At 38.7% G+C, this 14,136-nt stretch overlaps 1 protein-coding gene across 5 annotated transcripts in view; it reads left to right on the top strand.

Annotated features, from left to right (window-relative positions):
• The first annotated feature begins 2,758 nt into the window (after positions 1–2,758).
• Positions 2,759–14,136, top strand: part of LOC105926699 (carnitine O-palmitoyltransferase 1, liver isoform) — a 30,187-nt gene continuing 18,809 nt past the window's right edge. The window contains exons 1-4 of one of the 5 annotated variants that reach the window (XM_036141730.1): positions 2,759–2,906; positions 6,084–6,171; positions 10,764–10,928; positions 13,183–13,322. In XM_036141730.1, the coding sequence (XP_035997623.1) occupies positions 10,788–10,928; positions 13,183–13,322 (281 nt within the window). In that variant the 5' untranslated portion in view covers positions 2,759–2,906; positions 6,084–6,171; positions 10,764–10,787. Of the gene's footprint in view, positions 2,907–6,083; positions 6,172–10,763; positions 10,929–13,182; positions 13,323–13,459; positions 13,507–14,136 lie in introns of those variants that run through there. The other 4 variants (XM_036141729.1, XM_036141732.1, XM_036141731.1 and 1 more) reach the window with 4 other exon arrangements.

Genomic DNA, 14,136 nt, shown 5'->3' with positions numbered 1-14,136 from the left:
AGGCAGACAGAAATGCGAAGAACCCAATTCTCTAAATTGGCCTCTGCTTGCATGCACCTGCAGTGCAGCCTTTACAGTCGGAGTCATTCCAGCCAACAATAGCGGGGGGAAAGAGAAGGTCGGGTAAGCTGTAATAGAATGGGTGGAGTCTGCATAGAGTGCCCCTTTAATGGCAAACCTATAACTATTTAAGAAAATGTCCATACTAAATTATTTCAATAGTTTAAATCTCTTGGCAAACTATTGTCATACCAAATATCTATAAAGCAGCTCTACCTCACCCACCCAACTAAAAGGCGGTGTGAAACAATTATATTCCCATTTCAGAACTTAAAAAAAAATAATAATAAAAAAATATATATATATATATTTATTTTATTTTATTTTTTTCTGTGTGTGTCAAGTTATTGGTCTGGTTTCAGGAGACGACTCAGTAGAGTTATAGCCACCGTTAAAGTTGTAATGGATGTTGCTGAAGCCTTGGATGCCAATAACTGCTGTGCTGCCCTTTTCATTGATTGATTTGTCTAAGACACATGTGTCAAACCCAAGGCCCGCGGGCTGAATCTGGCCCGTCAAGACAATTTATCCTGCCCTCAAGAGCCAAAAAAAGGCATATCATGTCATAAAGTAGAGGCATATATTATTTTAAAGTGTATAAAGTGGCTTAAGCTGTGCCTCCTGTAGTTTTTTTTTAATAACTGTGTAGTAACAGCATCCTGCCACTAGATGTCAGTTTTTCCAAAACACATTAAAACAACCCAGAAATGTCCAAGAAGAGTAAAAGTGATGCAGAATGATGAATTTAAAGTGTAACTCACCCCAATATCAACTTTTTTTTGCTGATAAACTAAAAACAGGGCCTAAGGGTGCTACTTTTATATCACTGTGCATTTTTTAAACTTCTATGTGTACTGAAATGAAATTAAAAAATGAAAAGTATCATCTATACATGTGCAACCAGCCCTTTTAATGACTTCATGATGTCAAAGTGGCCCAGTATAGAAATGAGTCTGACATTAAGACTGCTGATCATACCAGCCTTTGTCAAAAGCTGGTATATATAGTTTATCAGATAACGTTGTGTGGTTATCTGTCAAACAATGTTTGCCACACATGGGTCTGTAGTCGTCAGAATATTCGACTATTATAAAAGTTGTGCCACAGAGCTCCATTTTAGGGCCAACTCTGTTTTCAATTTATGTAAACTAGTGTCAGTGAAAGTGTTAGTGATGCATTGTGTATGTTTATGCTGATGACATTGAGGTTTACTGCCATGCTAAAACGGTTAGTGCTGCACTTACAGTAGGTGTCTGCAGTCTGCATTTCACTTCATTCAGTCTCACTTTCTGTTCATATTTTATTAGCTTATTTAATTTGAATCAAATGTTTTAATTGGATTTTTACTTTCTTTGTAATTTTTGTTGTTGTTTGTTGTTTATTCAAAGCAGGTTCTTTGATCTCATTAAGGCAACCTGTATAAACATAGGTAGAATATGATATAAAGAAATAATATAAGGGGAATCTAGCCTTTGTTTCTTTTAACCATGGCTAATATACACAGAAACCAGTCGGAGGAAGATTTTCACTAGAACTAGAACATAAACAGAGTTGGGCAAGTTAAAGTTCTGAAAGCAACTAATGTCACTAACAATTTGCCTAAGCTTTGCGGATCACAGTGGTATCCATCACTGGAATTAGAAACTGAATTTTATTGCATTGTAATAAACCAGAATTAGAGAGCGTATAATTGAATATGAGTATTTATATGATTATTTATTTCTGGTGATAAGTAGGATCAGATTTTCTTCTGAATGGAGTTGAGGTGTCAGTTGGTGCTGTATAATTAAACTGAATTAAATAAAATCTTTGATTATTAAAGTCAAACTGTAGCTCAAACATGTAAAGTTGAAGCTTGAATGATTCAGAATTTATATCCAAATCTGTCAAAAGTTGCTTGTGAGCCATGATTCTTGCTAATCCAAGCCGATCAGCTTCATTGTTGTACCTTTTCTGATGTCATCAGACCAAATATAGCAGAAGCAGAGTTTTTTTTTTTCTCCCGTGAGACTTTTAAAACATTACTTAACTGCATTTGTATTGTCAGTGTATATTTGTTAGTTAAAAACACACCACTGGGTGATGTGTTAAAATTGAACCTGTGATATAAATTATAATGTTTATTTGCACCAATCCAACCATGTCTTCTTTTGTATAATTATCTAAATATATATATATATATTTTTGTATATTATACTTAAAATGCTTTTATTGAGAGCAAATCGGAAACGAAGCGAAATTTGTTGTTTGTCTCACAAACTCGCCAAATAAATCTGATTCTGCGTTGGAATGTTTTGGGTTATCATGGTGCTTTCACTTGCATCATGTGAATTCCACTACACAGTGCAATGAAACCAGTTTCTGACACTTTATTTCTGGTAGGCCTACTTGCAGACAGATCTCTTTCACGGAGAATGGGTATATAATGGTTGGGATTTTACCAAAAAAAAAAAAAAAACTTGTTGGAAAACATGCACATTTATTCTTTCTTGAGATAGATTTGCGCATTGTGGCTTCTATGTTAATTGGGTTCTAGATTCCTTAAATCTAATACTAATATTTAACAAAAAAAATTCACATTAATATATTCAAGCTCTAAAACGGCACAACTTCTTAAACTCAATCAAAACTGAAATCGTGCGCCTCCGTCAGACGGTAATACCGAGATTTCCGACACTCCTTGAAGGCAGCACCGACTCATCCGTGAGAGGCGAGCATCTGTGGAGCGCAGACGCGGAGGAGGACGGCTGAACGCGGCAGGACTCTACCGGGGGCTTCGGCAGAAGTTAACAGCCCGTTCCTGCTTCACTGAACCCGGGACGTCCCGCCCATTCTAACAACAACAGGTAACCGCAACCAGGGGGGCGAACAGCCGCATCTTTGGCCGAGCGTTAGCGAGCTTTATCTGGAGCCCTGTTGTGGGGCTGGGCGCTCGGCTAGGTAGCGCTAGCATCGGCTAGCCTCGGTTCGGCTGTCACTTTTAACGACAGCCCGGTTTATCCTCCCGGTTAACCGGTAAATGTTGGCGGAGGAAGGCTGGGCCATGTTGGTTTACACAGAGGAGACCAGCATGAGTTTATTATCTGGAAATGGCATTAATTGTGGTCTGAATGTCCACTACTGTGACATGAAAAATAATATGCTCTGTATCTCATAGACGGGTACGCATTGATTATTTATATATATATATAAATAATATTCTCGTACAGAGTTTAAACATTAGCTATTATAATTTAGAAATGATATAAAACAGTCTTTTTGCAACAAACTTGATGATGGCTTCCAGAGGATTAAGGTTTGTTTGCTGAAGGGTTTGCCTATAAAAATAAGGCTTATTTTTATTATTGTTATTAATTAATCTTCTAGCCTGCATTCCTCCATGGATCTGGAACACCTGCATCTAAAACTTGATCAGTTTCTCAAATCTTTCTAATAACTCCAGTGTGTCGATTGTAATTCTATGACTGTTATATTTAACTCTGCTTCTGTAGTGATGGTTTATTTTTCCTCTGATGTTTTATTGTTTTATCTTATGGTCTGTGAAAGGTGCTGCATAAATGAACTTTTACATAGGGCTCCACAGGAAGGGCTGGAGCAGGGGTGTCCAAATTGCGGCCCCCCGGGGGCCATTGGCCCCCACCTGGCTGATTTTGAGTGGCCCCTACCATAGATCTAGAACGCGGTCTGCCATTACAGGCGATTACAATATTTTACTGAATATAAAGTAAGGCACAACATAAACTATTTCTCTGTTATTAGGCAGATTTCTGCTGGAATCTGAATTTCAAAGTAAACAAACCCCCAAATGTCCAGAAACTTGGGTGGCCCTGAAATTATTATTACCAGCGCTTTAGAGGAGTAACACCTGTGTGCCGTTCTTGTTGCTGAGCCTAAAGCAAGTTCTTCTAGCGCTAAAAAAAAAAAGCAGTCAACCGCAAAAAGTAGGAAAAATTAATAATGTTTTGGATCCACAGTGATATACAGATCCCATTCTTTTGCTCATTTTAATAAAATCATGCTTGTTTAGTCTAATATTGTCTATATAAGTATAAAAAAAGCACCAGAAATTTGTCTTTAAATTTGTATAGTAAAATTAATTTAAACCTGACGATTGTGGACTAAAGCGAGTTATGAGGATGGCTGAATATTACTGTACCGCATTTTTCAGACTATAAGGCGCACTTAAAATTTGGTGAGCCTTATCTATGATCACAGTTGTGCTTACTGACTGATTTTATGTGGTACAATGCTCTTAAAAATCTGTTAAAATGTGTAAGTACGACTTTGGTTAGCAACAAAGCCGCTCCGCTCAATGGATATTAGGAGCATTACAGTACACTGTGTCACTACCACTGAGCGCGAAAAACCCGCCTCAAAACAATAACAATGAACTACCCTATATAATACACTGGAGTGCTGATTTTGCCGAAAAACTGAAGTCACTGGCCGCCATCTTGCTCCTCCCTACTCTCACAGAACCCCACAGGATTTGGTTGCAACAACAAGCAGTTTTCTGGCTGAGTGAAAACGTTTCACAGGTAATTCTACAGTCAGTGGATGAACTAACACTATCAACTACTAGGAAATTAGGTGCTGAAATATTTTACATGTTATTCATATTAAATATATATATGTATATATAAGTATGTGTATATGTATATATGTATATATGTATACACATATGTAAATATATGTTTTTGTATATTGTTATTTATATATTTATAAATGTTAAACATATATATTTAAATGAATAAAATGCAAAATATTTCAGCACATGACTTTCTCAGTACTTGATATTTTTAGAACATAACATAAAAGTATATGGCATTTGACATTTTAAAAGTCTTAAGCCCCCCTGAACATGAGAAAATCCTCGTTATTCGATGCTGCAGCGCACATATTCCCTAGTTACTGGGGGGAAATAGGGAGTACCAATATGGCGGCTGGTGGCTTCAATGCGACTCGTTCAAACAGACGGTGATTAGCACTCCAGTGTATTATATAGCTCAGTGGTCACTACCTGAGGACCCCTGAGCTGTCTACAAAACTGCCTGACTGTAATGTCTAAACTAGAAGTGCATTCATGTGAGGCAGCCTGGAGTACGCGCTAGCAATAATAAACCTAGTAAGTTAATTTAATATAAAAGTTTATTTTGGCCTTATGTTAGAAACAGGGCAGTGTAGTCCAGCTACTCTGTCCTCCTGACAGAGACGGATAGAGAGCTGTGGACGTGGAGGAGTGATATTACACATTTAAGAAGAATATTTAGTGCGCATTATGGTCCGAAAAATACGGTAACTGTTTTAGGAATCCCTTTTGCTGTTGGAAACATTATGAAACCACATTTATATCCTTCACCAGTCGTCGTGGAAAGCATTTTCTGCTCATGTACCACAGTGATGGGAAGAGTCGTGCTGTAAATGTTTTCAGTTAAACCACCGGTGTGTTTGTGGTTGTCGCCGCGGCCGTTTGCATCTCGTGTTTTTCCACCGTTTGCTCATCCTTCTCTGACAGGAAAGTTTGGTTAGATTTGTTTTGTTGTGGGGTTTTCCTGCAGGTGAGACTGCGGCGTAACTGGACCTGCAGCGGATCAGAAAAAAAGCCTGACCGCTACCCGTTTACTTTGAGGTCTGACCCGCTGGTTGTGACTTTGACAGACTTTTATACTTCTTTTTATGAGCTTCATTTAACTGAACAAAGTACATGCTGTTGATGGATTCATTTCTGAACTAAAAATAGGGAGAGTCCTTTGGTTTTATGCATTTAATGAAGCAGAAAAAAATGTAATTTGTCAGTATTTGACCTGCCGATCACTGATCTGAGCCGATCAAAGGAAAACTGGATTCCTCTCAGTATCAGCTGGAAGTCTCTTGTGTTTGACAAGGAAAAGTCACATTCTTTAAATAACTTCAACTCCTTTTAAAGCTTAGTGCTACTCAGCAGTAGCGAGTAGTTTTGCATGTTTACTCTTGTTCAACCCGTAACGCGTTTCTTTGTGTATTTTTCCATGCGGATGCTGCAGTGATCCAAACGCCTCGGAGGCGTTTACCTTTGTCCCAGTTTACACAGGCCCTGCCCTCACTTCCTGCTATGCGACTGTGCCATCCCAGGTTGAGTTCCTGTCATTCCTCAGTTGTCCAATTAACAGGAATCGAAAGTATTTTGTGCTATTAACACATTTATTGGAATAAACCTACGTCACCTTGCAGAATTATTCACCTTCTGTCACATTCAAACCGCCCACGCTGGCAGAAAGCATTAGCTCTGCACTCCAGAAAGAGTGAAGAAGAGAAATCCTGTCTGTAGACGCTGCAAACCTGTGGAAGAAGATGCTTTGAACTTCCGGCTGACATCCAAAAAGCTAACACTGTGCATTCCTCTGAGCACACCGCTCCCACAGTGAAACACGGCGGTGGCAGCATCATGCTGTGACTGATGGGTTTTCTCAGGTGGGACAGGGAGGGTTTAAAGTAAATCCTCACAGGAAACCTGCAGGAGGCTTAACAGCGTGAGATCAGGTGGAGGTTCCCCTTCCTGCAGGAGAACCACCCGAAATGTTGGGATTTTATTTTACCAATGAACTCATTGGGCTTCCATAAAGCGAATAGCATGCAAACTTTAAGTCATATACTCTTTTTTTTTTTTTTTTTTTTTTTTTTTTTAAGTTGGTTTGAAGTTCTGTAAAAGTTGTCTAGCAGCAAACATTTAGGCAGGGCCGCCATCTTGTTTTACCAGCATGTCTCACAGCTTGGGTTTAATGCGGTACCGCGCACGTGACGTCACCGTCTCAAGAGCAACGCCCCTTTTGCCGCTTAGGTAGGGCATACAGGAGAGAACGCATACAGGAGAGAACGCACGGATAACAGATATGACCGACTTTACAGCCGTTAAACTTTCCCAAGACGATGTCCCAGGCACACGGTTTACTGGTCGCACTGTCGAAGAACACACCAACCTTCAGCTCAAACGATGGCTTGAGGTTCGAGGGCTTAAAAAGACTGGAAAACTGGCCGAGTTGATGAACGGTAAGCTTTGTTTTTTTTTCCTGCGCGGCGATCATGGCAGCGTCGGCCGTTTTTTTTTTTTTGTTGTTGTTTGCAATCACCGTCCAGGAATGGGTATATGTTTAATGTTTGTCTCATTTGAAATGTTTTTGAGTAAGCCTGGTAGCAGGCTATCATGTTAGCGCCTGCTACCATGATAGCCTATATGCTATCATGGTAGCAGGCGCTACTTTATTAACATGTCGGCCACCAAAATACTCTTACCTTGACTTGATGTCGCTGGAATTGGGTCAGTATGTTCTTCGGTTGGGCCCTTTCCTCCGACAAAATGCTTGCTACTTATGTACTTGAATTTGGTAACTTTTTCCGGGTTGAACTGTTGTGTAGGCCGACCGCCCCGGTCCCAGCGCACACATTTCTCCTTGGCAGTCTTGAAGAAAACATCCTTCATATGCGGCCGATCAGCGTAACTCGAGTCGCTGTTGCACGTTCCATAGCAACAATGTTTAAAAACCATGGTTTTAGATTTGGAAAAAGCAGTCGTTTACCGAGTAAAACCAAGGCTAACGCACGTCTGTTACAGCAAAACAACGGCGGCTTTCCGGAGTTTGCCCCACTGCGTACCACGTGATGTGACGTCATCGTGACGCTGTGTTTCTAAAAATAGCTCGCGCGCGGTACCGCATTGCACTTTGACATAAAAGCAAGTTTAAAAAATGGTGTCTTTTAATTTCTTCTTGTGAAATGAAAGGAGGGGAAAATGTATTTTTAAGGGGATTTTGGATTTTACTTTTACAGCCCTACTTCTTTCACACAATTATTCACTTCTTCTTTCCTGGTATTGTTGGGTAACTTTGTCACTGTGACTGGATATCAACTATAGCACCGTAAATATAAATACTGTCCATAAAAACACATTTAATAACGCAACATGTATTAAACATACAAGATATGTTTCATCAGAATCCAGTTTTTGAGCTAGTCTAACGCGACTGTTAGCTCGTGAGCTGGTTAATGACAGGAACTTGTTTACATGCACAACTGATCGGATTAAAATGTGTTTGGATTAAAAAAGAGAGAAAGCATTCCGTAATTCACCGTTTATATGGGCTCACAGTCAAATAATCTGATCATGATCTGCGTTTACTCGCTTCAAGCTTTAGAAACTGCTTTTTTTAGAAACTCCAGTCAGTAATGTTTTCAGACATTACTGACTGGAGTTTATCGTTGTCAAGATAAGCTCCAATTCTTGACTACAACGATAAAATAAAGGGCCGGCCCTTTAGGTGTATCACATAAAATAGAAGGGAGAGGTGGCCTGGAGGTCACCTCTGAAATTGTTGCCAAATTCAGCAGAGCAGGTTCTGGGTTTGAATCCCACAGACCACCTCTCTGGGACCCTGAACAAGACCCTTAGTCCCAGAATACTCGCTGCGCGCCGCCCAGTGGTAGGGCTGGGCGATATGGATTAAAAAATAAATCTGATTTTATCATACCAAATCCGATTAATCGATTTTTTTTTTTTTTTTCCCCCCTCCTTTTTGTTTAATAAAAAGAAATTAAAGAAATTATTTTAAAACCTTGCTTTTATGTCAAACAAGACATAAAAGCAAGGAACGGGCTGTTGTTTTTAGTGCAACTAAAAACAAGCTGTGAAACATGTAAAACAAGATGGCAGCCGTGCCATTATAAACAATGAAAATATAACAAAACATTTGCTGCTAGTGGTATTACACATTGAGCTAAGAACAGGCTTCACTGCACTTGTGAACTTCAAACTAAGTTAAAAAGAAAAAGTAAATGAAGTACCTCGTATTATTGTAAAAAAAAAAAGTTTCTACTTAACAATATTTTGACAATATATTTGCCTAAACATATATTCAGCATCACATGCTGTTCTCTTCATGGAAACCCAATGTATTGGCAAAATAAAATTCAGATTTTCCAAAAATCAAATCTTAAAGAATTGTTAATTCAAATTAATCGATTAAATCGATTTATCGCCCAGCCCTACCCAGTGGTGCCCCAATGCTCGCTGAGGGACGGGTTAAATGCAGAGGACACATTTTATTGGAATTTAAGGTTGAAATGACAGAGTATTTATTATTATTAAAATCCCAGTCAGGCTATAAGAAGAGAGTATGTGAAAAAGATCACTATGAATGCCTGATTTTAAACTTTTGTCAGTTCCAGAAATAAAAAGCTGGGCTCCAGCACCCCGTCCTGCTCATATGATAAAACCTTCTTCAGTCTCTTCCCTCCTTATCTGTCGGATGCAGATTATTCGCTGTCAACTGTCTGTTTGTTCTAGTGAGTTCTTGTTTCCTCGTCGTTCAGCGGCATCAAAGCGGCGGCTCATTTTGGTCACGTAGAAACTCCAGCTGTGCCGTCTCTGAACCCTGAAAGGGTAGAAGAGGTTAACCAGCGCTGATACGAGCTGTTTGAAGTCGGCCATGTTTGACGACGCAGATGAATGTTCCCCATCCAACCTCAAACTGTTTTTTTTTTTTTAAATAAAAGCAGATGAGGACTTCATTTTGTTGATGCTGTGAAGCATCATGGTGACTAAACCTCAGGCTATTATCCATAACCTATTTGTAAAAGGATAAAAAAAAAAAATCAATTTCATTTTGTGAAGCGAAGCAGGAAATGTAAAACAGCCGATCACATCAGCGTCTCCCCACCAAAAACCCGGTTTCACGCTGACCAATAGAGCGGGGTTTTCTCCTGAGCCACGGCTAAATGTTAAATTACGCATCTAGACACAAACATCTAGGTTTGTTGTGTCATCTGGACGTTCTCCGCAGCGACTTCAGTTCACCGTCAGCTGCTGCCTGTATATTCACATCCCCTTTACCACTTTCACTTCACAGATTTTATTTGTGAAAAAATCTCATTTCACAAAGAATGTATCCCTTTCCTTTCTGTTTTACATTTGTCGTCTGTTTTGGTTTGTTGCGTAAGATTCCAGTAAAACTCTCAGAGGTTTGTAGTTGTGGTTAAAATGTGAAACGTCGGGAGGTAAGAAGGCGAAGGTGCCGTAAATCTTTCCACGATTCACAAAGCCTCAGGGATGTTGCTTAAACTCTTTAGTAATTAAGTAAAACTCCAGATAAAAATCGCAAAGTGCTTTACAACAGAAGATAAAAAAAGACAAAATTAAACAAAAGCAGATTTAAAAAGATCAATTTTTGGAAACCACAGATTTTCCCTTCCGTTGTTTTTTCTTCTCCTTTTTCTCCTAACTTGTGTTCCTGGTCTGCATTAAGCGGGTCGGTCCATGTGCAGAACCCGGCTGTTCAGAGTCCAGTTACCGGTTCCCTGTTGGTTTTAATCTCCCCGCAGCTCTCTGGGTGTCAGCCTCCAGGCTTGGTTCTCACTAATGTAACCCTTCAAAGCTGAAATTCAGGCACGATTAGATCAACAATCTCAAACGCTGATAATGTCAACCTGAATCTCACTAAGATTTTTTTATCTTAACACGTTAAGATTGATCTTTCTCCCTCATTTAACAGCTCACCGACATTAAAGCCAAACAGGAGCCTACAAACACTCCGCATGGTTTAGTTATCACATGTTGTTTACAGACTCGACGCGCCTGAGGTCAGGAGTTCTGCCGTTTGTCTCGTCTACAGCGCGGCTCCAAAACGGCAACTTTAATTTTCTTTCTGTCGTCGGCTCCCGGCTCTCTCCATCAGGTCCTCGGTCCGGCTGCTGTGACCATGGCGGAGGCCCACCAGGCAGTGGCCTTCCAGTTCACCGTCACCCCGGATGGCATCGACCTGCAGCTGTCCCACCAGGCGCTCTCTGAGATCTACCTCTCCGGGGTTCGCTCCTGGAAGAAGCGCATCATCAGAGTCAAGGTAGTGGCGGGTTAAACTGTTAATTTGTGTTATTGTTGTTGTTTTTTTTTTTTTGTATGTGACAAAATGATTTAAAAATATCAAAAACTTACATTGTTCAGGGTGCTTGCGCAAGTCTTGAAAGTCCTAATAGGTATGGAATTTTGAAACACTGTTTTCCAGACCTTGAAAAGTCTTGAATTTTGTGTGAAAGTCTTAATAAAGTATGGGGGAAAAAAATGTATGGTAGAATTTTACAGTATGCTCAAAGGCATTGTGAAATGAGAAATAGGAAGGTAGGCTATAAAACTATAATTTTACTAACTGGTCACGTACTTGTTTGATGTGAAATTCATGTACTTGTGATTTTCATGTTTTGAAACGTTTTCATCAGTAAAAGCATAATTTACTGTGAATAATGCATTTGTTCATTGAATACTAGCCTATAAAAATTAACATTTCTAATAAACAGTTTTTACAATCTCAACCAATGAAGTAGGCAGTAGGCACACAAGTATACAAGTACATAAAGTTAAGGTCTTGGGGGAAAAAAAATATAATTTTTAAAAAAGTCTGGAATTTTAATTTGGAAAAAGAGCAAGCACCCTGTTGTTGTTTCTGCTTTTACTTCTATATGTATATGAATGTTTCTACAGTTTATGGAGAATCCAGGAATAACATTTTTTGGGGGAGGTTGTGCAAAGACTGTCAGTAATACTGACACCTTGTGGCTCAAATCGGTACAACAGCTTGCCAATCGCAACAATCTATTATGCTGTTTTTAAACGGTGTGTTGCCTTTGTGAATATTTACTTCCACAGGAATAGGTATATAATGTTGTATTTTGTTATATTTCTGGCCTGCTTATCTTCCTGGCTTCCATGTTTGCAGGCTGCTGCTCTTTTGCCAAGATAAAATACCAAATGCTGCTCTTCTATTTTGGGCCGAAACGGCTTTATAAATGATCCTCCATAAAATATTAAACTAACTGACTTAGTTTTTTTTAAAATATTTCTATAAAAGTGCTGCTTAATGTTTAAATAGTTTTTAGTTTAGAAAAAAGGAAAAAAAGTATATTAGAGTATATTAACATGTTTGCAGTCAGGCTTGTTCTCTTTAATTAGGCAATATTCCCAGCATCAATATTAAAAACGAGTGAACTATTAATTTCCAAATAAACTCCAACACTCTAGTTACACATTAAAGTTAAATTAAACTATCCATCACTTTAATCTCAGCCATTAACCATCACTTTAATCTCAGCCATTAATCTTGGTGATGAATGAACACTGAAATAAACCCAATAATCATTGGATATCATCCGCTTTAATTGCTGCGGTAGATTTTAAACTGTCTGCCCATGGCGGCCTCCTCTGAGGCTGAGGAGCTATGTCGCTATGCTGCCCTCTGCTGCAGCCTTAGTGAACTGCATGGGATTTAAACTACCACTCAAAGTGAAACTTTGAGGCCGCAGCAATGTTTATATATCTTTTAACGACCCATCGATGATTTTTAATTATCAATAATTGGGCTGAGCATAAATATTGATACAAAGATTAATATCGATGTTTTTAAAAACAATTTAATATTGATATTCTGGCTTTCAATATCAATATACCTCCCAACCCCTAGGGGGAGTTATTACTTCGTCCCTAAAATCAGACGTTTGGGCACATTTTTGGTTTCTGTGTTACGTTAAATGCATTGAACCAAATTAACTTTTTTTTCCTGTTAATATATCAATAAATTGAACATAAATATAATATTTGGATGGCTTTGTTGGTTGAATGACTTTGAGTATTAATTTGAAAGTAATAAATAATGATATTGGAGTCGAATCAAATCAAGCTGAGCTGTATAGTGAATGTATAGTGAATACATGTTTACAAGCAGCGGGCTGAAAATGAAACGACAGCCTAAGACCGCAACAAGGAACAAATTAAAAACCTCCAGAAAACGTTGAGAAATGTGCTCAATTTAAGAGATTACTAGCTGCTTTTTATTTTCATTATTGCTAAATTCATTTACTTATTTACAGGTGTGTAAACTGTAAATAAATCTGTGAAAAGTCTTGAATTCCCACTTAGCTGCTTGCCTGAGGGGGGAAAAATCAAATCTTTTTTTTTTATGTAAAGTTAATGTACAGCTAAATCATAATGTTAATCACTCATTTATCTTCTTTTATTTGTTTTACTGATGCTTCCTGTAACTTTCAGCTCCAGACCAGAATAACATGTTGTTTTTTTTGTTTTTTTTTGTCCTTTCACCGTAACAGAACAGGGTGATCTCCGGTGTGTATCCTGCCAGTCCATCCTCATGGCTTTTTGTGGTCATTGCCATCCTGGCCACCATGTACACTCGCTCAGACCCCTCCATGGGACTCATAGCCAAGATACAGGAGCACCTGCCTGTCAGGTAACAAAACCCCCGTGAATCCCCTAGATTTGTCTGAGTAATGGACTTGATTTCAAGGTTCACCGTCTTTTTTGTCTTTTTCATGTTAACGTGTAAACCAAATTTGTGCCTCAGGGCCCGCAGCATGCCTAAAACACAACCACAGAACAAGAGAATAGGGAGTAAAGAATAGAGGCAACAGCAGGTATGCAGTATGGATGTACAAACATAAAAAGGGAATTTATACGTGTTAGAAATGTATACATACATATTTAGATGCGTATTCATGTAGCATTCTTCCAGTGATGCTGAGCACTAAAAGCGCTTCACCCCAGAGCAACCTTTTTGCTTCAACGAGCTACTTTTATAAATACTTTAAAAAGGGCCTTTACGTTTTTATTCTTCACCTTTATAATGATCATTTTTTCCTATTTTCATAGGATTTTGAGTTTTTTTTCAATACAGAATATTATTTTATTCTTCAGCATGTTGAAATCAATCTCTTCTTTTGACTTTCTATACCAGGGGTGTCAAACTCATTTTTTATATGGGGCCACTTTGGCGTCATGAAGTCATTAAAACGGCCGGTTGCACGTGTATAGACGATACTTTTCATTTCATAATTTCATTCCAGTTCACATAGAAGTATAAAAAATTCACAGTAACATAAAAGTAGCACCTTTAGGCACAGTTTATACAGTTTATCTGCAAAACAAGTTGATATTGGGGTGAGTTACACTTTAAATTCATCATGCTGCATCACTTTTCCTCCTTTTGGACATTTCTGTGTTGTTTTAATGTGTTGTGTAGAAAACTGACACCTAGTGGCAAGATG

Source organism: Fundulus heteroclitus, chromosome 10, assembly GCF_011125445.2.
Source record: "Fundulus heteroclitus isolate FHET01 chromosome 10, MU-UCD_Fhet_4.1, whole genome shotgun sequence".
Classification (NCBI taxonomy): Eukaryota; Metazoa; Chordata; class Actinopteri; order Cyprinodontiformes; family Fundulidae; genus Fundulus; species Fundulus heteroclitus.
This window is presented reverse-complemented; position numbering and strand designations above follow the sequence as displayed.